Raw genomic sequence first — 22,545 nt, 5'->3', positions numbered from 1 at the left:
CCCCTCACACCTGTTGCTATCCTTGGTTCAGCCCAGATGAACTTGGACTACCTTAGTAGTATTGCTCCTGATAAATCACGTCCTTTTGCGCCTTGTGGCTTGTGGGATCTTAGTTCCTGACCAGGGATTGACCCCAGGCCATAGCAGTGAAAGTGCTGAGTCCTAACCACTGGACCACCAGGGAATTCCCAATCACTTCCATTTTAAGTTATGACTTTAATATTCACTGAAAGGCAGACAAGCAATGGCCATAATATTTGCTATTATACCTGCTCCTTACATCACCCAGGATCTCAGTATCTGAAACACCTTTTAGATCCAAATGCTAGAACAACTCTTGTTTCTGCAAGGAAGAAACAAACGTCTTCCTTTCCCAAAATGAGGACCAATAACTATCATGTTTCCCCTTTTGCCTTGGCTGCCAGGAAGCTCAGAGGTGACCATGAAGCTCAACCACTGCAACTCTGTTGACCCTTATGGGTGAAATACTTGTATATTTTCCCCGAAGTCCTGATTTTTCTTTTTACCTGGTATAGCATTATACGTATCCTAAATTGCCTCAAATCCTGCATAAAGTGGGGTAGAGTATCAACAGATGCTCATAGTGGGAGATGTCACACGGTTCAACCCAGCACATGCGGTCACTGTGCAGGGGTGGGTTAAGGCTTGAAGTCAGATTTCCCATCCATTCCCACCCTCCCAAGATAACACCCACAAGTCTTTACCTGGATGGGAAAGTAGTCTCGAAAGTAGCGCCACACAGCCCAGTTTCGGACCCACTGTGACCTCCTGCCACCTTCCAGGGAACAAAATACAGCGTTGGGAAGGAGTAGGAGTGGGAGAGAGTGATGTTCAGGCAGAGCCACTGTGAACCCCTGAGCTAGGTGACCAGCGCCCTATGCAGCATCCTCCTCCCTCCCCCTGGGCCCCTTTCCAAGTTCATTCCCTCACGTTTTGCAAACCCTGGATTGAGTGTGAGCTCCGTGAGGACCACTATGTGACCTTAGAGCCACTATTAACCTCCCCCCTCCCCCCCATCCAGAACCACAGCCTGGCTTAGCCCAATGCTATTCACATAGTAGGTGCTAAGTAAAAAAGGGGTAGCACCCACGATGAGGAACTTCAGCTTGTGCAGGAGGGAGTGTCCCAAGGGCGAGGGGGTCGGACAGGGCGACTTGTGCTCGTACCTTTCTTGGGAGTGTTCCAGTCAAACACCAGCCAGGTGAAGTAGAGCACAGCAATGAGCCAGCAATCGGTGCAGAACGTGTACATGAGGATGACGCTGCAGGTCACTCCTGGGGGGAGGCAGAAGGCTCCCGGTCAGGCCTGTCCTCCCTGGGTGGGCTTCAGTCCCCTCTGGGCATGGGGTCACCAAGTGACTGAGTGTTTACCATGGCACTAAGCTAGGCACAGCTGGGGCCCTGGGCAGAGGGAGCCCACAGCCATGGCGGGGGCAGGGTGGGGGTGCAGGGGAGGAGCCGGCTCATGGGGACACAAGCCTCATCTCCTAGGCTCTGATGGGCTGTCCCGGCATCGAGGGGCACGTGGGCTCCATGTTGTCTGGGCAGCAGTGCCAGAGGTGGTGGATCTCTTGTGAAGCTGTCCTTAGAGCTGTTCTTTCTGCCCCTCCTGGCATGTTCTCCCCACCCGAGTGTCCAGCATAGTGACTGTGGACGAGGGGAGGGACCTGCCAAGTGCCTCTATGTCTCAGGACTTGGGATGAGTCACTGTCTCAAGTGTGGGGCAGCGTGACTTTTACCCCATTTTAGAGATGAGAACACTGAGGCTCCAGGGGGAGGTAACTTGCCCAAGGTCACCCAGCAGGAATGAGGCAGAGCCAGGATTCAAACTCAAGTCTGACTATTAAGTCCAAAATCTGCACCAGGCTTTAGAGATTCACTAAAAATTAGAAGCCCCAGACTGCCACTGGAGGGAGGTGGGAGAGTGGGACTCCTGCCCCAGGAGGAGGGCTGGCCCCCTTCCAGTATAACCAAGCACCAGGCAGTCCTAGGCCAAAGCCCAGAGCCCATCAGTCCCTCTCTCAAAACCCCCAGCAGGACACTTGAAGACTCCCTGGGACCAGCTTCCAGTGGTCCCTTTATTCTGGGCCTGCCGGCCATAAGGTTGAATAACCTGGCACAGAAAGCCCTCATCAGAGCTTCTATCCTTCCAATTTTTACCGAGCCTTCAAGGCTAAGCTCAGACCTCACCTCAGGAACTGTTCTCCGGTATCATACTGTCCTCCCACACGGACCTCTCACCTCTGAATTCTCCACACTAGCTGGGTCACATCTTCTTTGCCCCCTGTCACTTAGCACAGGACCAGGGACAACAGGTACTCATGCTTGGGAGAAGCATGGCCTCCGTCCAGCATCCCCTCCACTGCCTAGGAAGGGAAGCCAACCCTGGTTGTAGGCACACCCTCTGGTGGGCGCTGCACTAGTCACGGGTGCTCTAGGGCTGCCTGGCTTTGCATTTCATGCTCTCTTCTTCCCACCGTGCTCAGCCTCCTCTGGTTTCCCGAGGGAGAGGGGAGGGCTGGACACAGACACTCCATGAGGCTAAGGGCAGGAAAATGGTGGTCCCTTGTCATCCACAATGCGGTCCTGTTCTAAGCCTCTGAGCTAGCCTCTCCCCAAGGTAGCTAAAAGTGGTTCAACTATCTTGGGAGAGGCGGTGAACATACAGTGGGCCAGGTGTCCAGTTTTTCAGGACCAGCTCAGGAGTGTGATGTCACAGACAGGGAAGGTGAGTCTCTAGGGAAGCATTTGCAGCCTGTAAAACCCTGTTAAAGGCAAACTGTGAAGTACCGGAGGCAGCTTGGTGAATGGCTGTGACTAAGTTAAGACCACTTACAAAGTCACTCACATTGTTGAGCAGTTTGCCTCTGGTCCCCATTCTTAGGCCTAGAAAAGGGGTCACAAGCCCCCTAGACGCCACAGGTATCCAAGCGCCTTCAGCGGCCAGATGGGTGCTCCGGGTGGGCCTGGGCAGGGCCATGAGGTTCAGGCTAGGGTCTGAGCAGCCGGGAAACCCAGCTGCCATCAAACGCCTAACACTGGCTGAGGGGTAGCAGGATCAGAGGGGGCAGAGCCCCAGGCTGCCCTGCCCAGATGTCTGGGCTCTCTGGGAAGGTGGGAGTCCCTACCCACTGTCCTCACTGTGGTGCTAAGGCAGCCTGCGAGGAGGAAAGAGAACAGATGGAGGGTCCAGAGACTGCATTCTAGTTCTGGACTTTCTCAGCTGGGGGGCCCCGCTCCCTCTCACCCCTGTGTGTCCACAGCCCCTATCATCTGTCTCATCGTTATCTGCGTCCCCCATTGGACTCCTTCCAGCAGACGGCCCTTCAGCCCCTGAGCTCCTTGGGAGCTGGAACCAGGTCAGATGAACTTCTCCAGCCCTAGCAACCAACACAGGAAAGGTTTATTGGGCAAAAATGAATGACACCCACCAAACAACCTGCCTTTCTCAGAGTCTAATCCCAGTACTATGAACAGGGGGCTCCCTGATCTATCCCTGTAGATCACGCGGCTGCAGCAGGAACCAACCCCCCTGGGGCCAGGAGATGCAAACAACTTCTGGCTCCACATGCGGAAGGTTCAGGACCCACCTTTACAATCACCCCACCCCACACATCATGGTCAAGCTGATGATTCAAAACTCTGCTCCCCAAGGCCCGTTAGCGGGCAGCCTATGGCTGCTCACTGCAGGGACGCAGCAGTGGAGCCCAGGAAGAGCACGGACACGCTCTTCCATGAAGCCAGGGCCCTGCCGCTCACTGGCCACGGTCCATCCCTGAGCCTCGATTTCCAACAGGGTATTGGGAGGACGACAAGAGATAGTGTGTGAAGAGGACTTAACACAAAGATAAGTGTCCAACCTGGAGATCCATGGACTTGGATATGGAAAAAAACCAACATCTTAATTTTCACCCATCTCTTATAGAAATTTAATGTTTCCTTCATTTATGTACCAGACCACGGTAGTCTTAGCAGCAGCCCCTGTAGGCAGTGACGCCAATAGAAACCAAAAGTTTTTCCGTATCACATTTATGGCAGTTGGGGATATCTTGAAAAATCATTTATTCTCATCACTAAAGAATTATAGTGGGGGCTTCCCTGGTGGCGCAGTGGTTGGGAATCTGCCTGCCAATGCAGGGGACATGGGTTCGAGCCCTGGTCTGGGAAGATCCCACATGCCGCGGAACAACTAAGCCCGTGAGCCACGACTACTAAGCCTGCACGTCTGGAGCCTGTGCTCCGCAACGGGAGAGGCCGCGACAGTGAGAGGCCCGTGCACCGCGAGGAAGAGTGGCCCCCACTTGCCACAACTAGAGAAAGCCCTCGCACAGAAACAAAGACCCAACACAGCCAAAAATAAATAAATAAATAAATTTATTTATTTAAAAAAAAAAAGAATTATAGTGGGATTTCCCTGGTGGCACAGTGGTTAAGAATCCACCTGCCGGGAGGGTGGGAGGGAGGGAGACGCAACAGGGAAGACATATGGGAACATATGTTTATGTATGACTGATTCACTTTGTTATAAAGCAGAAACTAACACACCATTGTAAAGCAATTATACCCCAATAAAGATGTTAAAAAAAAAAAAAAAAAAAAAAATAAACAGTAGCTAAGATAGAACCTTCAAAAAAAAAAAAAAAAAAAAAAAAAAAAAAAAGAATCCACCTGCCAATGCAGGGGACACAGGTTTGGTCCCTGGTCCAGGAAGATCCCACATGCCGCGGAGCAACTAAGCCCGTGCGCCACAACTACTGAACCTGCGCTCTAGAGCCCGTGAGCCACAACTACTGAGCCCATGTGCCGCAACTACTGAAGCCCGCGTGCCTAGAGCCCGTGCTCCGCAACAAAGACAAGCCACGGCCATGAGAAGCCCGCGCACCGCAATGAAGAGTAGCCCCTGCTCGCCGCAACTGGAGAAAGCCTGCGCGCAGCAACAAAGACCCAATGCGGCTAAAAAAAAGAAAAAGAATTATAGTAATGATTATGCCTGCTGCTAGATCTTTTTAACGTAATAACAAAAAAGAATGTGTCACTGTATGTGGAATTCGATGTCTTAATGTGTACGTATTTATATTTTAATACCATTGATTTCCTTTGAAATCCAGTGTACTTTGTAGTACACATTTTAAAACTCTGAATAAGGTTTATAGTCTTTACCAGATACCAGAGGGATCCGTGGCACAAAAATGGAGGTGAGTCACTTTGTTCGAGAGGGAGGCCCGTGGGGCCACAGCAGCCTTTGCAACTCCAGGCGAGCGCCTGCCGGTAGATTGGGGCGGCAGCGGGAGCGAGTGGCCAGGGCTGCTCAGGACAATAATTAGCAGCAGCTCAGCACACCTGCCCATCCAAGCAGGCTTGGCTCCCACCTACGCAAGGGCTCGGGAAGATGCCGGGCTGGTCTCTGGGCTGTGGTTAGGCTCGATTTATTATTAACCTACAGCTTGGGGCCAGTCCCTGCCACGTGCTGCACGGGTTGGGGTTCTACCAGCTGCTCAGCGCCCCACCAGCCAAGCCCCGACTCACTAAGACAGTGGGATAGTGGCGGCTTCTGGGTGCAGATGGGGACTAAGGGAGCTGGCACAGCAGACGAGGGAGGGGCTTGGAGGCTGGAGTCCATGGGGTCTTGTTCTGGCCCCATGACTTCCTTCTCATGTGATTCTGGGCTAGGCTCTTCCCTCACTGGATCCCTGCTTCTTATCTGAAAATGGAGGGGTTACACTGTGCTCTCTACTCCCGGGATTCTAAAAATTGGCCAAGCAGGCCAAGGTGCAGGTTTGAGCCCTCAGGGAGCCAGTTTAATTTGCTCTGTTCCCTAGCCAGTGTTTCTTTATCTTGTTGAGGCCCATATGCCTCTGCACAAATCTGAGGACAGTGATGGTCCTTCACCCCAGAAAAATGCGAACATACTTTCACATATAATTTTGCGCCTAATTTTAGGGGTTCACGGAACCCCCTAAAGCCCGCTCTTGGGCCTCAAAGTGAAGACTGGCTATTTCAGACCAGGTCCACTAATTCCGGACTCCCTGGTGAGTGCTCTGGGCTTCCGCTTAATCCTTAACTCTGCCTCTGAACGAGCTTCACCATCTCGGAGAGTCACGGAACCTCTGTGAGTCCCTATTTCCTCACCTGTGAAGTGGGAAGTCAAGGAAAGACAGACACATCAAGTGCCCGGTCCACTGAGGGGGCTCTATAGATAGCAAGCCCCGTCCCATCCCTCTGCCCTGCCGAGGGAGGGAGGGGCAGCTGCTGCCCTGGAAATGTGGCCTCAGAGGCCCCCACACCTATTGGGAGCATGCGGCTCAGCACTGACACGGTAATTTCTGATGATCCCCGTTGGCCCGAACGATCCTGAAGAGCGGGCTGTCCCGAGAGACTCACTCTACAATGCTCGGCAACAGGTCTGTCTGCCCTGAGGTGCTGGGGAAGTCACTTATTATGCTGAGGACACTGGGGCCTGGGGAAGAGGAGAGGCTGCTGGGAGAGCAGGGCCTGGCCCAGGCCAGGGGCCCTTTCCTCCTCCTGGACAACCTGTGGTACCCTGACCCCGGTCTGGATGGCAACCCAGGGGACGGGGGCACCAACCTGGACCTGCCGGAGACGCAACCAAAGCACTGAAGTGGGAGGTGTTGAGAGAGACAAGGAGAAGCCTTGAATGGGCTGCAGGAAGCAGCTGGGGACCGTGCTCAGCAGAGGGTGGATGAGGCCTGGGCGGGGGCTCTGAGGGCGCTTCCCGACAGCAGCTCCCTACACTGGGGGCCCACCACGCCCTGGCCCCGTGCGACATGTGAGACAGCGTTTTCCTCACGTTCAAAATGAGGAAACTGACTTTCAGGGAGTTCAAGGAACCTGTGTAAAGTCATAGAGCTTGTTTGTGGTGGAGTCAGGACTCAATCCCAGGACCACACCACCCGAAGGCAAAGCAACATACCTGTGGGAAAATGTCTGCTGGGAGGCAGGGCAGCATGTGGGAACAGCCCACGCTTTGGGGGTCCTATAGACCTGGACCCAAATCTGTGTGACTTTGGACAAGTTACTTACCCTCTCTGAGACTTGCGCTTTCTATCTCTAAAATGGGAAGCATACCACCACCTCCCAGTGAATCTTGGTGAGTCCTCACGCGTGCCTGGGGTAGAGCACTTGATCGGGGACCCAAAAGGTGGGAGGTGGGAGGATGCTTTTACCCCTCACCTCTCCAACATCTGCTGGGGAGGTGGCCCCTGCCTGCCCTCACCCTCTAAGCCCCGGCTTACCCAGCATGAGGAAAGACAGGACCCACTGGAGTACCGAGATGACCTGTAGCTGCTTTTCCACCTTGGACCTATTGAGACAAGTGATGGAGAAGAGGTCCTGGAGGGCGGAGAGGATGCTGGAGCCAGTGCCTGCGACAGAAGAGAGATGTCAGCCTGTCCACCCTTCCCTCCAGCCTCAGAGTCCCCATCATCAAGCCATCTCCCACAGACACCTTCCTAGACATGAGAGGCGCACGGGCCAACACATCAGACAGATCTGGACTCACATCCCAGCCCTGCCACACAACAGTTTTGTATTGATAATTCTGGGCTGTTCACATGCTTTGCTTCCCTGTGCCCCAGTTTCTATGTATACCCAATGGGAATGATGTCCCCCCTCAAAGGGTCATTTTGGAGAACAAACAGGGTATCCAAAGAGGCTAGGGGGAGGCTTGCCATAGTTGCCAGTTTTCTTCCCTCCCCTTCACCCCAATCAAACTCCTGTCTTTATCCTTTATCTGGATCTAGTACAAATATTTAATCTTTGCTCTCTGTGTCTGTGAGGCCAAGGACAGAGGGCCAACATCCAACCTGCAATGTTTTTTTCCTCCAAGTGTACTTTGCGCACCCCCAATCCTTGACCCACGCCCCACCCCTGTATCTCCAGGACTAATACCCTTTCCCAGTGAGCTGAGCCCTCCTGCCCCACCGCCAACGCCACTGATACCACCTGCAGAGGGATTCACACTTTGAGCTTCATCTCAGTGCCCAAAGCTTGGGGCCCAGAGAGGAACCAGCCAGGAACCCCTGCTTCCAGTGGCCAGTGAGCTTCGGAACACTGAGGGCTGCAATTCTGTTTGCTACCAAGCAAGTGCAAGCCTATAAATTAGGACAAGATGTGCCCAGTTAATTGGCTCTGTGGCCGTGGCCCCAGGATGACGCCCTGGACTCCAGCGGCTGATGGGCAGAGGGACCGGAAAGCCTGGCGATTGCAGGAGAGGCAGCGCTGGGGAAGAGCATGGACGAGGCTCCTGACATAGCCCATTCCTTCTGGCAGCTGGGCCAAAGGAGTGCCCCCCTTCAAAACTCCACATGTGCTGAGCCCCAACTGCACGCCCTTTGCTCAGCACATCTTCACCGAGTGCCTACCTACCGTGTGCCGGTCAAACATTCCTTCACACGACCCACTCTGCCAGGCCCCCCGCTGAGTCACAATCTTGTCCTTGAGGGTCTCGTGACCTTTCTCCCTGGCCTACTGCGGAAGTGGGAGGGCGAGCGGTATAAGGGCTTACACTCAAGCCCTTGTGTTTCTTCAAAATCTGTATTTCAACAAGGTTACGGCAGAGATTAGAAAGGGACACAACCCTCATCTGCCGAAAGTTAACAATTACTTTGACTTTCGGGAGGCATGTAAATAACGCCAGGCCTCAAGGCAGACACGTCAGTCCTGTCCCCTTCACCTGGTCTAGTGGAGCAGAAGGAGGGGGCTTGGCACGGCAGAAGCGTCGGATCCCAGCGCCAACCGTGGCTCCACTCGCTATGCGACTTCAGGCAAGACCTCGAGGGCGCACAGCCACATCCCCAGGGCATGGCACATACTGGGTGCCCAGCAGCATCTGCCGCTCCACAGGACACCTGGGGCGGAGGTGGAAGTATGTGAACTCACCCAAGCAGATGATAGCCTGAGCTACACAGGCATGCCAGGGGTTTAGCGCATAACTGCTCCTTCGCCCTCTACGTAAATATCCTACCATCACAGCCGTTTCTACCTTCACACTTTTCCAACACCCCATCCTGGAGGCCGAGGGCCCTCTGGGGTCATCTGGTACAGCCCAACTGAACATTTGGGGACGCTGAGGACAGGAGCAGTGACTTGTCTAGGGTTACCTAGCCAGGGCCAGAACCCAGGATCCCTGCCCCCTGCTCAGGGTACAGCAGGTCCAAGGGTGGCCTGTGCTCAGAAGTGGGGAGAGTGTACTGGGGGAGTACAGGCGGGAGGGAAGTAAGGTCAGGCATAGGCCTGAACCCCAATCCAAGGGCCGGCCTGCCAAGTCATTCCCTCGCCACTGGGAATGTGTGGGATGAAGGGAAGCAGGGGCCGTGGGAGACGAGTCCCTGCCCTGGGTCTGGGGCAGGCTGGGTGCCTTGGCTGCAGAGAGGATAGAATGTTCTCCAGCACCTTCCTACTCAGAGTGGTCTCGTAGCTGTTTAGAAACGCAGGGCCCCAGCCTGGATCTACTGAACCAAAATCTGCATTTTAACAGGACACTCAGTCCAAAGTCTTAGGTAGGGTAAGCTTGGGGTGGGGGAAGGATGCAGGGAGGAGCTGGGGGCCTCCACCTTCTACTGGGCAGGGGAAAAAAGGTGATGGAAGGAAAGGCATCAGACGTTGTCTCATCTGACCACTTCCTACTGCAAACAGGACCCCAAAGAGTGCTTGAGGAATGTCTAAGGAGTGCTCAGAGAAAGGGCTGTCTAGCCCCTGCCTTTGGGTCAGGACCAACGAGCTGGTCGCACTCACTACATGGAGCTCTCCTGCTTTGGAGGTGGGGTACGCAGAGTAAGGCCACATTGGTGACACATCCCCCACTGAAACAACTGGAAAATTCTTCCTTGTTTCCTAATCCAAGTCCATCTGCTATTACAGGTCTCTCACAATTAGCTAAAGTCAGGGTGCAGGAAATGTAGACTGTCTTATTCAACCGTCACCCTATTATCCACACAGAAGGAGAAGGCCTGAAGGGCTCCCACAAGCCCCAGGGCAGCTTGGCCAGAGCTAGGCTTTTCCCACACTCCCCAGTCTGTCCTCCCTGCCTCGGCCCAACTACCGCCCATAGCCCGCGCTGCAACCAACTAGGAAATGCAAAGTCCACTGAGGAGTGGCAGGTGTTCCTGTGGGCGGCACAGTGAGGGGGCTGCCTGGAGGGGGAGGCCGGGAGGGTGCTGCCCCTCTGTGCCCCTCAGGCCTGGGCCCACTCGGCTGCCTCCTGGCCAGACCATCCCGACCTGGCTGACCACAGAGCCCAGCCCTGGGAGCTGGCCTGCCCAGGATGCTGAACCACAGGCCCAGTGGAAGCCCCCTGTGGATCTAAGAAATATCCAGTCATTGCTCCCCTGCCTAGAAAGCCGCTCCTTGCCTTGCCCACCTGATGACCCCCAACAATGAGATAAGGCAGCTCGTCCTTCAAAACCCAAACAGGCGAGCCTTTGGAGAGAGGTCACCTTTCCTTCTCTGGCATTATCAGCTCTAAGGCCCATGCAAGCGTGGAACCCTCTAGGGCCATCTCACCAGCCCCCACCCATCTTGGAGAGAAACTGTCAGTACATGAAGTTGGGAGAGGCCAGCAGAACAGAGAAATAAGAGAGGACTGGAGTCCTCCTTCCAGGTTCCCACAGCCCCTCACCTGGTACCGACTGCTGATTACAAGTCCGCTCTCCCATCACACTGGGAGCTGCCCAAGGGCCTAGGTCTGATCCATGGCTTGGTTCCCAGTGGCCTCTCGGAGCCTGGCCCAGAGTCAACACTCAGCAAGGTTTGCTGAGCAAAAGGACGAGCAGGTCTCTGCTCTGGCTGATCCTCAGGCCCCCCTCCCCAACCCCTGGCTCTCTCTCTGTAGGGCTGGGTGGCAGGTAGGCGGCCCGCACGGCCCATGCAGCTTCAGGGCCTCCAATGCACTTCCATAGGCACTCTGGTTCCTCACCAGTCCTGTGAGTTTGGCATCATCACTGCCATTTTGATGGTGATAAAGGCTCAGGGAAGTGACACAGCCAAGGTCACTTGGCCAGAGGGTGGCAAAGTTGGACTCAATTCAGGCCTAACTTCTAGGCCTGCGTTCTGTCCCTGTGCTGCAGGTCTCCCCACGTTCCTTCTCTCTTCTCCCCAAAAGAAAGTGGGGGAACGCTGGGAGGCGACAGGAGAAAATGCATGACCTATTTTCCTCTAGAGGAGCAGGCATCTTGTGCAGTAAGTTAAATGGTAGCAGGCCTTGGGGTTCCAGTCCCAGTTGTACCACCAACTCCTGTGTCACCTTGGCCAAGTCACTTCACCTCTCTGGGCTTTGGTTTCCCCATATATAAAATGGTGGTGGGGAGGATGAATTTTATGATCTCTCTGACTGCTTGGATTCTGGTGTCCACCCTCCTGAGGATACCACCTAGAGGCTCACCACCCTGCAATAGCCCTGGTACAGCTGCTCGGCAGATGGGAAGTGGGGCTTCAGATGGAGGTCATTGCCAGACCTCACCACTCAGCTGTCAGCATCTCCTCTGCCCCAGTTTTGGCTGGGAGGGGTCCTGCAGAAGCTGGTAAGAGATGCCAGTGCTACAATCAGATGTCACCACTGCCACTACCTTCATACCCAGCCTGACTGTCCTCAAGTCCTGGGTGTGACCAGCAGGGAGCCACAGCCTGGCCAAGTCTCAGCTCCAATCTGCTCTCTCGTCACCCCTCCCCCAGCCTCCGCCAGCACACTGCACTCTCTGCGCACCCTCTCAGCGCCGGTCCCACTGCAGCCAGTGTCTATTTCCTTGGTCATCCTCCTTGGCCAGCGTCTCCTGGGTTCCAGGGCTGGTACCTGATTCATCCATGTGCCCAGAGCTCAGCCAGGCTGGCGAGAGAAGGAGCTCATAGGGGTTTATTGCATGAATCAACAAATGCCGAAGTCCCAGAGGCAGCTGAAGGCCTGGATGCCCAGGTCAGACTGAGCTGCCTGACAGGAAGGCCCCCAGCCCTATCACTGAGGACCCCAGAGATGGGGTGGGGAAGTGAGCCTCTCTCGCACTCTCTGAGCATGAGTTTCCCTCACCCCACGATAAGAACAGAACCCACTTCCTACAGATGTCTTATTTTCATGAAGGAAGACGAGACAGGCCACAGAGTAACTTGACTCATTCTATGAAGAGAAACTGGCAGTAACCAATCCAAATAGCTGCTCCAGGGCACCACTGATTTCACCATTTATTTTATACGGCTCCTTTGCTCCTGGACTTGGGGAGGGCAGAGGGAGTGGAGCTGCCAGAGAGGCCCAGAGCAGCTCTCTTACCCCCAGAGAGGAACCCCCTGCCCCCATGTCTATACGGAGCTTCCCTGCCCCACAGCACTCTCCGGGAAGGTAGACAGGCAGGGATGGGCAGCCCCATTTTACAGAGATGGAAACTGAGGCAAGGTGAGGCCAAAAGATGTTAAGCCACTTGCTTGAGGTCAGGGTATAGGGGAGCCAGGACTCTCGGCAGGCATTTGAGTTCTGAGTCCCTCATCATTTCCATGATGCCAGGCTCTTGAGGGCTGGTCCCCACTACACAAGCCAGTCTACACCCCGACTTCAGGAACACACCCCTGGTGAAGGGAGGGCTGCCTCTCTGTCCCAACCATGTCCCAAGTTTCATGGCAGGTGGGGATGGGTGTGTATCGCCTCTTTGCCCAACATCTGATGGTAAAGTGACCAGGCCGCATCCAGGACTGATGCAACCAGGGCTTCCTCTCGCACAGGCTTGAGGGGGCAGCATCTGAGCCCCAGTCCCCGTAATCTGAGAAAGGGCCCTGGGCCAGCCCTGACCCTGCATAACTCTGTGACCTGGGGCAAGTCACTTAGCCCCTCTCAGCTTTAGTTTCTCATCTGTAAAGTGAAGGTAAGAACCCCTAGCTGTCAGGGTGGTTGGGAAGGTAAAAAAAATAAATAAAAATAAAAAATGCATGTAGGTCCATTTGGCATCTCTTAGGTGACTGACACCTGTTAGGTGATTAGCTCTCGTCATGGCTTTTACCACTGACCAGAGTGGGAGGGGAATTGATGAGCAAACACAAAGTTTTTCAAGATGTGTGTGCTCATGAGGTTGTGTGTTACGAGGAGAGGGAGCAGAGCGGGGGCATTGGCCTGGGAGGCTCCAAGGAGGTGGCGAGGCCTCAGCAGGGCCTGGAAGACAAGATCTGGGAGGCGAAGAGGAGGAAAGTGGGCACTCGGGGTTGGGGGCAACTGCCGGAATAGAGACTCAGACGGAGTTACAAAGAGGCAGGCCCAAACCCAGAATGTTCAGTGACCCAGGAACGGGGGTTCACATTTACCCAAAACAGATGCTGAGAATAGGAAAGATGGAAAGGGCTCAAGCAGCCCAAAGTAGGCTCCTGGAGGAGGTGGGTGGGGACAGGGATAAGCATGGAGCACTTCTGAGGTACCCAGCACTGTGCCAGCCACCGGGGAAATAGCAGTGAATGCAGCAGGTCAACTCTCACCTGTTAGGGGGCTTAAATTCTGCTGAGGGAGAGACAAAGCACCGACACATAAATGTAGGCTGTAACATCAGGCAGTGATGAGAGCTATGAAGAAAAATAAGCTAGAGGGATAGGCAAGAGGATCCTCCCCTGTGGAGGGGAGGCATGGAGCAAGGCTGACTCCCCTCCACGGGGACACTGGAGCACACGTGACATTCTTGGGTCAGGCCTCTGGGTGGCCCACACTGCCTCCTCTACCCTCCTTAGCTACTGGCATCCTGGGAAGGGGCTCACCAGCCTGGAGAAGGTGCAGAGGACAGGCGGACGGGCATCAGGAGAACCTGACCTCCAACTCGCAGGAAGTGCAGCCTTGGTGAGTCACTTCCTGTGCAAGCCTCAGTTTCCTCGTCTGTACAGTGGGACTAATACCTACCTTGCCAGATTCTTGGGAGAATTAAATGAGATGATGTATAGGCAAGAGTATCATAAAAAGTAAAGACCCGGGTGAATGGTGGGTAATTACCAAGTAAGCCTGGGTTTCCTCCCCTGTCTAGTGGGTTTCACAACCCCTGCCTTGCTTGGAGCAGAGGCACTGGCCTCAGTAGACTTAGGATTCAAACCCTGGCTCCCACTATTATTTAGTGTGAGACCCTGAAAGTCACTTCCCCTGTCGAAGACTCGGCATCCTCCTCTGTTATGATCCAGAATTGTTGGGAGGAATCCAAACAACTTATGGCAAAGGGGCAAACAGCGTCTGGCACCTCTGTTAGAGAGCTAGAAAGGTGCCAGAGAGGTCACAGGGATGTGGACGGCCGCCACAGGTTCCCGAGTGGGGGAGTCACCCTGCTCACGTCTGCACCCCAAGGATGCCACACCTGGGCCCAGCCCGACCTAAGCTCTGCCCTGGTCCAGCAGCTACCAAGTGGACAGTGAGGAAGTCGCCCCAAGCTACTCCAGAGGGCTGGGCCCAGGGGTATAGGGGAGCCAGAGGCAGAGAGATGGACATTCTGACTCCTGGCAGACCCTTTGAGGTCCAGGAAGCTAGTCCAAGTGCCAAAGAAATGCCACATCTTCAAGGCCAGAGGCAAGCTCTCTTCCGGGTCCCCTCCCCGCCAAGCACCTTTCAGCAGGAGTCCTCACGTGTGATGATGGGGGACAGTCATGGCTCTGCAGGGTCATGCCTGTTGATCTCAGAGGCCCAGCCTTGGGTTGGGCTCCAACTAGCCCTGCACACGAAGCTGTGCCCATTCTCTGCCTTACCACATGCTCAGCCAGACCCTTCTTCCCTCGAGGAAGTCTCCCTACACTCTTGGCCCTGCCTGCCATCCCTCCAAACACAGTCCTGTCACCTCCAGGCCCAATCTGCTCAGTCACTGAGCTCACACTTACTGGGTACCTACCAGGCCCTGAAAGCTGGTCCGTCAGAGATGGGCCTCATCCTTCCCGGCCGATTCTTCCTCGGGGAAGCCCTCCTCCCCCACCCCATGTGCCCCACCTCACCCTGCACTCAGCCTTCCTCATTCTGGGAGCGAGTGTGCATTTGCTCATCTGGGTCCCTGTGCCCAGCATGGGGTCAGGCACAGAGCAGATGCTTGGTCAATGTTTGCCAACAGGATGCTCGAGGGACCTGCGATGAATAAACAGGGCCTGGACAAGAACAGAGATGATGGACCTGTGCCACGGCAGAGGGTCAGACGGGAACTTTCTGGGGAATCAGGAGGGAAAGGTCTCCTCTAGCTGGAGGGATCACGATTAAAGGCAGGGGCAACGGTGGAAGGTTCCAGAAGGAGGGAGAGAAGGGTGGAGGCCAAACATTAACATTCATTCAGCGAGTACTTTCTGAGTATCCTTCACAGGCCAGGCTAGGCGCTGCTCTAGGGTGGGAGCTGCCACCCTGCCCTGCCTCTGCTTCTTGGGCTCTTGTAGGAGGAAGAGCTCCGCCCCGGGGCTGCCCACCTCAGCTATGGCTGGGGAGACAGGGCTGTGAACAACGAGGCACAGAGGGTAAGCCAGGGCCGGGGAATCCACGGGAGGTACCCAACTGGCCTGGAGGATGCTGTCATGGATGGGTCAGGTGAGATGTAAAGGATGAGTAAGTTTGCCAGGCTGACAGGAGGGGGGTGCAGGGTCAGGACCCCAGGTACTGGAGTCCCACAAATGGCACTGGAAAAGGCCTGGAAGGGAGAGAGCGCACAACTTTGAGGAATTAACTGCAAATAGTTCAACCAGGTTGAAGCATAGCAACCGTGTGAATGGGTGAAGCTAGTCGAGAACGTGCAGGGGGAGTGAGCCATGGAGGACTGGAGATGCCAGGCTGAGGAGTCCTGGGCTCCATCCTGAAAGCAGGGAAAATTGCTGCCCACCCCTTCCATTCCCTCCACCAGCTTCAGATGGTGGCTAAGGGCCCCGAGGCAACTAGCCAGCCATTCACCTGGTCCCAATCCACTGGTGATTTCTTTTCTCGAAAGACTAATAATCTCCCCTTTAAGGGTTAGGTGTTCTTTAAGTAGGTAACCTTAAAGCAAATTAGGTGTCCTTAAAACAGGGCCCACTGGGACATCTGACCCAAAGGTGTCCCTGGAGGACCCTGGAGGTGACTGCTGAGGACCCCAATGGCCTGCTTTCTCTACTACCCCACCTTCTGACACATCAAAAAAATAGCTACTGAAGTGGGAGGGGTTGCCATGGCAACACCACCAGCTTGTGGGTACGTCACCACCAAGGAGTCCTCAAAATAGGCCCTTATCACAATACATGGGCAAGTGTGGGGAGCTAGGTTCTTCTGGGGCACTTACCTGGGCCCCAAGCAGGACATGAGCCCATTTTCACAAGGACAAGTTGGGGACAAGAATGAGTAGGAGGTTGACCCCCAGGATCCCACAGCCGTCAGGGGCATGATCAGAATCACACTTCTGCAGCAGAGCTGGAATGAACCCAAGGGGGCTGCCTTATGCAGCCCTCCTTACTGTACAGACGAGGAGGCTGAGGCCCCGAGAGGGCAGGGTCTTGCCCAAGGTCACACGGGAAGCAGATGCAGGGTGAGCCTCCTGGCCCCTAAATCTGCTCTAATAGTGAAATGAATTCACATCTCCTGCTTCTGTCGATTTGCCCAAAGGGTTTGTGTGTTCAGCTTCCTTGGGTCTGCACCATAACCTGGGCAGATATTCTTATCATGCATTGGCCCGTTCTATAGATGACGATACTGAGACTCCTAGCCCTAAACCCTCAAAACTGCCAGCAGCAACTCCACACCCAGGAGGCTCCAGAAGTGGTGGAGGCCAAGAAACTCTGTGCACCAGGGGCCTTTCCCAGCAGCTCTCAAATCTCCACCCCCAGCCCCTGCAAAGGGCATAGGCGAGCCACCCCAGGCCTGGACACAGCAACCTCTATCTCCCGTGTCTCTCAGCACACCAGGACCTCAGCTCAGGCTGGTAGCCCAGAGACCCTGCAGTCAGACTTCCCCTCCCACACAAATCTCATGTCTCTATTTATTCTGGTCCCTGTACCTGAAGGTTCTTGCCTGTCTTGGTAACACCTGTTCATCTTTCAATATTCAGATTGACTGTCGCCTCTTCCGGGAAGCCTTCCCTGACCCCAGGATGATTTAGCTGCCTAACCCTCACCTCCAGGCCTCCACCCCTTTCCTTCCCCTTTCACTATGTGGACCACTGTGCACTGTCATCCCCCTAGTCTCACTTCCTCAAAGGCAGGGACCATGGGTTGACCTGTGTGCAGCACAGAGTCTGACACACAGAGGAGCTCCATCAATAAACTGAAGGGCCCACATGCGAGTCCCCACTGTGAGAAGCCTTCCTGGATGTCCCAGAGCTGAGTCTGCCACTCTCCATAGTGTTGGAGGCTGTTGCACGTGTCACACAAAATGAATGACAAGGACTAACAGGCGAGTCACAAGTTAGTTTACAAAGCGCTTTCCATTCGTGTTAACCTAAACCCTCACATCCTTGAGAGTTTGAGATTTTCTGATCTTATTTTCCATTTAGGGGGAGTGAGATATCCAGAGCAGAAGTGAAGCCAGGGCCGGAATCCTGGCTCTCTGGCTTCTAAGCCCTGGAAGTAATGGGGGAAACTGTGGTGAGCCCCCCGCCCTCGGCACTCAGCCCTGGAACCGGCTCCTCGTGAGACTGTGGTGTCTCCAGAGCAGGGAACAGCTGCAGGCCCAGCACCCAGCACGGGTGGGCACAGAGGAGGCCTGAGGAAGAATTGAGAAATCACACTGAAGCAAAAAGCAGGGCTTCCTGCCAAGAGGAAGGAGCAGTGCTCAGGAGGGCTGAGGTCCCATTAATGATTCATTCATTCAACAAATATTTACTGAGCACCTACTATACACCAGGCACTGTGCTAAATGCTGGGACAAACACTGAGAAAGACAGACAGGGTCCCTGTTCCCAAAGGGCTGACATTCTTCTGGGGGAGACAATCACCTAAACAGATAAGTACACATGAGAATTTAGGTAATGAGAGGGGCTATAAAAAATAAAACAAGATGGGGCGGCTCTCCAGATGGTGTGGTCAGAGAAGGCCTCTGAGAGGAGACTGAATGGTTGGAAGCCAGCCATGCAGTGACCTGGGCAGAGGGCAGCACATGCAAAGGCCCTGAGGTAGGACTGAACTGGTGGGAATGCTGGGGGAACTGGAAGACCCCTGGCAGTTCTAGAGCACGACATGGTAGGAGACGAGGTTGTGAGGCCGTGAGGACTGCTCACAGGGGTCTCCACGGCCACAAGGAGGAGTTTGGAAGGTTTGGAGTACGATGAGGGGCAATTGGCTGTTCCCCTGGCCTCAAAACTCTGGGGCTCGTGGTGCATGTACTCATCAAGGCAAGTTGGGGGAGCTTCCTGAAAAAGCTTGGGAAGGGGTGATCTGCCACTCCCATCATGGTCTGGGAGCAACCTACACTCATTCAAGAAACGACCACCTACAGTGGCGAGAGCCCTGCGCTCAGCCCTTCACGGCTTCACCACACTTCTCTCTTGGTTTAAGGTGGCCAACGACTGGGAGATGGATCTGGGTTCTAACCCTGGCTTTGATAACCCTGGTCCAGTCCCTTCTCTCTGGGCCCCTCAGTGTCCCATCTGTCATGTGAGGGCCGTGCCAGATGCAGCGTTCCCAGAGAGCTTTGATTTTATGACTCAAGTACTTGTTGCTGAAATCAGGGGTGGGAGGATGGGGGTGTGGCAGGATTTCCACACTGGCTAGTGAATCACCTAGGCTGCTAATAAAATATTACTCTTGGCTCTCCTTTCCCAGCCCAGAAGAGCCCTCAGTAGCGCAGATAGCCCCAAAGTGGCGTTTGTGCATTTGGGGAAGTGGTGTATGCAAGGAAAGAAAGCTATAAAGAATTGGGAGAGGGAGGGACATGAGAATGATGTTCTCATCCTATGATTTAGGACTGGGTTAGGTGACTGTCAATCCTGAGTTCCAGAGTTAGCCTCCAACAATCCAGCCTCTTAGTTCCACCTCCTACCAAGTTCCTGCTTGCACACTCCCAGTGATGGAGAGCTCCATCCCCACCCACACCAAACCTGTTGCAATCCTCAATAGCTATCAGAAAGGATTCCTCCATTACATCAAATCTGCCCCCCATGATGCCACCCCTGTTCCTGGCCTTGCTTTTCGGAGCCTCACAGAGCAAATCAGCTCAGGATTTTACTGGGCTGCCACCATTTCGTGCTGGGTCCTGTGGTGAACCCTGGGGATAGAGGCAGGCACCAGAGGGCTTTGACCTGAAGAGCCTCACATCCAGGGGCAAAGGCAGGGATGCGAATATGACTAACTCTGCATTCTCCACCCCTGGCACAGGTAAATCCTTCAGATATTAGAAGATACCAACAGAGACGCCTGTCTCCCCGACACTTCCAGCACACACCCACCTACCCATGCACCCACAGCTGGCCTTTGCTTTCGGTCAAGAAACCAGACACCAAGGTATCTATTTCAATCTCACCCATCACAGGTATTCCCTTCACAGAAGCCATGGGTCTCCTTGAATACCACCACCAACAGGGTGTTCACCACCTCCCAACAATGGGACCTCACTGGCAGAGGCAAACCAGGCCACTGGGGAGTGTCTTCAAAGACCAAGGATGTAGAAAGCAGGTCTAATGGAGATGCCAGATAACACAAGATTTCCTTCAGCTCTCTCCCTTCCCCACCCAAGTCTTTCACCAAAGCGGAGCCCAGACACCTAAAGTAATTGGTTTGCATTTCATACCAGCCCTTGCTACATCCCAGGATGGAACGGTTTGCAGCCAGTTTTTATCTTTTTTTAATGTTTTCAAGACCTGATAACAACATGGAGAAATGCTCCTGACAGGATAGTAAGTGACTTGGTCAAAATCATTCACTGGAAGTCCTCCTGAACTACAAATCCTAGGTCAAAAATGAGGAGGTCAGGGTCGCCTGCTCCTGGAAGATAGAGCTCACAGCCTGTGGACAGCAGAGGTGAGGGAAGGGGATCTCCAGGAAGGACCACCACAGAGAGCATCCCTATCCCATTCTCTGGAGACAAAAGCATTTTCAAAAGCATGAACATGGCTAGGTCCCTTCCTTCCCCTGTTATGGGCATTAAATGGCACAGTGAACAGACAAGCTCTTTAAAGTTAGAGAAGGGGCTGTCAGAGGCTGTAGGGCTGGGTGTCTGGGGCAGCTCAGGCTGCTTGTGCCGAAGATGGTGACAGCAGCTGGGTACCTCTCCAAGGGCAACGAGCAGCACCCAGACCAAGAGGGGCAGATAATCACACCAACAGTCACACGGGGAACAACGCCAATGCCCCAGACACGGTTAACCTGTGATACAGCTCCAGGGTGCTTACCTGGCAGCCACTAGAATATTATAAGTGATTTGGAGTACCAGAAGGAAATACTCATGATTTAACATTAAGAGGGAGAAAACAGGATTCAGAACTATATCTACATCACGCTTTGAACTTTATCTAAATAATGTGTACAAATAAAACTATAAAGAAATATACTAAAATGCTCTTAGGAAGCTATTTTTGGATAGTCAATTAACCAGCAGTTTTAAATTTTCTTCCTGTTTTTCTATATTTTTCAAAATTCCAATAATTCATATGTTTTATTTTTATAATGAAGATGGGTCGAGTAGGCTACTATTAGTTACTGAAGAAAAATCCTAAGTAGGAGAGGTTCAGCAAGCAGAATAAAGACTTAGGTGGAGGGAGGGAGGATTCAAGCAAGACCAGGACAGCTGTGAGAATGTCCCAGGCTCTCCTGGATTTGTATTTAATCCCCTGGCCAAGGCACCTGTTAAGGAAACCTTGGGTGGGTCATGCCTCCTCCCATCTCAGTTTCTCCAAGTACAGGTGAGAGGTGGGGGACATGGAAGGGATGCTCTTCCTTGAGGGGGCAAAGCTCTGGAGTTTGATCTCCACTCTGCCCCTGATTCACGGAGGGCCTCAGTTGCACACCGGTGGAACAGGGGCCCGGGCCACACTGGAGGGCACCCAGGGTCCTCTGCCCCACCTTCTAAGTGTGCCAGGCTCACAGTTGCTGCTGAGTGGGCTCCCAAGCCTGGGCTGAAGAATGGGTGTGAGGAAGGAGACAGTGCGAGCACACCTGTCCCAGCCAGGCATGTTCCTTGTCTGGTGGCTGCTTCAGGGGATTGCAAAACCCTTGCCGCTCTGCCCCATCCAGTGCCTCACAGCTTAATCCACCAGGTGAGGAGAGAGGGTGGGAACTGCCAGGGGCCAGGAGCAATGCTGGGGCTTGGAGAGGAGTTCTCAGCTATCACTCCATCTCACAGGCTGGAGAAAGAGAAGTGATGTAACAGAGGTCCCCAAAATCGATGAGTGCCAGAGTGGAGAATGCGCCCACATGACTACCATGCCAGGTTGCCTGGATCAGACCCGGTAACCATTATTCTAACCTCATCTCAGACCCAGGTGAGTTGGGGGGAAGAATGGTAGTGATGGTGGGGGAGAGGGCGGCAAACCATCCCAAAAAGAAAAGAAAGGGGTTGGGACCTCGGCCCCCATAGCGGCCTGTCCTCCAGCAACGTGCCGCCACCTTACCAACACACTCCTGCCTGCCTTAGAGCCTTTCATCACATCCTTTCCTGAAAACCTTCTGGCAGCTGCACTGCCCCAGGAGAAAGCCCGCAAGGCCCTGCAGACCCTGGGCTGTAACAGCTCATGTCCCAGACCCTTAGCCCAGCTCCGAGAGCTCTCACGGGACAGCACGGTTCCTCAGTCAAAGCTCTCCCTCCAGTCAGCTGGGCCCGATGCTCACCTCGCAGGACCCCGGAGTAGGCGGCTATGAGGGTCTTCATGGCGAAGCCGGTGCAGTCGGGGCTCCGCGTGAAGCCGCCTGACCCCGCGCCCCTGGCCCGTGCCCCGGCCGCCTGGGCCAGGGCTTCGCGCCGAGCACGGGAGCGCGGGGGCGGCTACGGCCCGGGGAGCGGGGGGTGGGCGGCCAGACGGGCCCGAGCGGCGGCCGAAATTGGAGCCTTGGCCACGGCCACGGCCACGGCCACTGCGCCCGCGGCTCGGCGCGCGGCACTTTGTAACCTCATAAGGGGGCGGGGCCGACGCGGCAGGGGCGGGGTCGGCTGTTTCAACCTCTGCCGCACCAGCTGCGTTGGGATGGGGGAGCGCCGGGCTCGGCTAGGCGCGGGAGAGCTGCTCGGAGGCCCCTGCTCGGCGCGGGTGGGCGGCCCGCGAAGCCGAGTCCTCCTTGCAAGGGGCTGCCTGGTTATTCCTGCCGCTCCCTCCGCCCGCCCCTCGCCGCACCCCCGCGGCGGTTGGTGCAGCCCGCCAGCAGGAACTTGGGCCGGGAGCCCCGGCATGGGCAGGACAGGCGGGGCCGGGCGTGGGTTTGTGTTTTGCTCTGGGCAAGGCCTCGCCTTGGCTACAGATGCTGAGGTCCCGCCTCTGATTGGTGGTTGTATCGGGCTTAGTTAGGTAGGGGTGGGCTCCTGAAGCCCTCACGCTGCCTCTACTTTTCCATCTGTTTCTGTAGAAACTTCGCCGAGAATCTATACACTGCTGAGTGCTGGGGACCCAAACCAGTCAGTCTCGGCCCTGCCCTGGGGGTGCTCACGTTAGTG

At 54.7% G+C, this 22,545-nt stretch overlaps 1 protein-coding gene across 1 annotated transcript in view; it reads right to left on the bottom strand.

Annotated features, from left to right (window-relative positions):
* Positions 1-22,284, bottom strand: part of UVRAG (UV radiation resistance associated) — a 360,244-nt gene extending 337,960 nt beyond the window's left edge. Inside the window, 4 exon segments of the mRNA XM_060303729.1 lie at positions 726-796; positions 1,188-1,295; positions 7,274-7,402; positions 21,729-22,284. Coding sequence (XP_060159712.1) covers positions 726-796; positions 1,188-1,295; positions 7,274-7,402; positions 21,729-22,284 — 864 coding nt within the window.
* Positions 22,285-22,545: the final 261 nt, after the last annotated feature.

This window comes from Globicephala melas, chromosome 8, assembly GCF_963455315.2.
Source record: "Globicephala melas chromosome 8, mGloMel1.2, whole genome shotgun sequence".
NCBI classification, from domain to species: domain Eukaryota; kingdom Metazoa; phylum Chordata; class Mammalia; order Artiodactyla; family Delphinidae; genus Globicephala; species Globicephala melas.
This window is presented reverse-complemented; position numbering and strand designations above follow the sequence as displayed.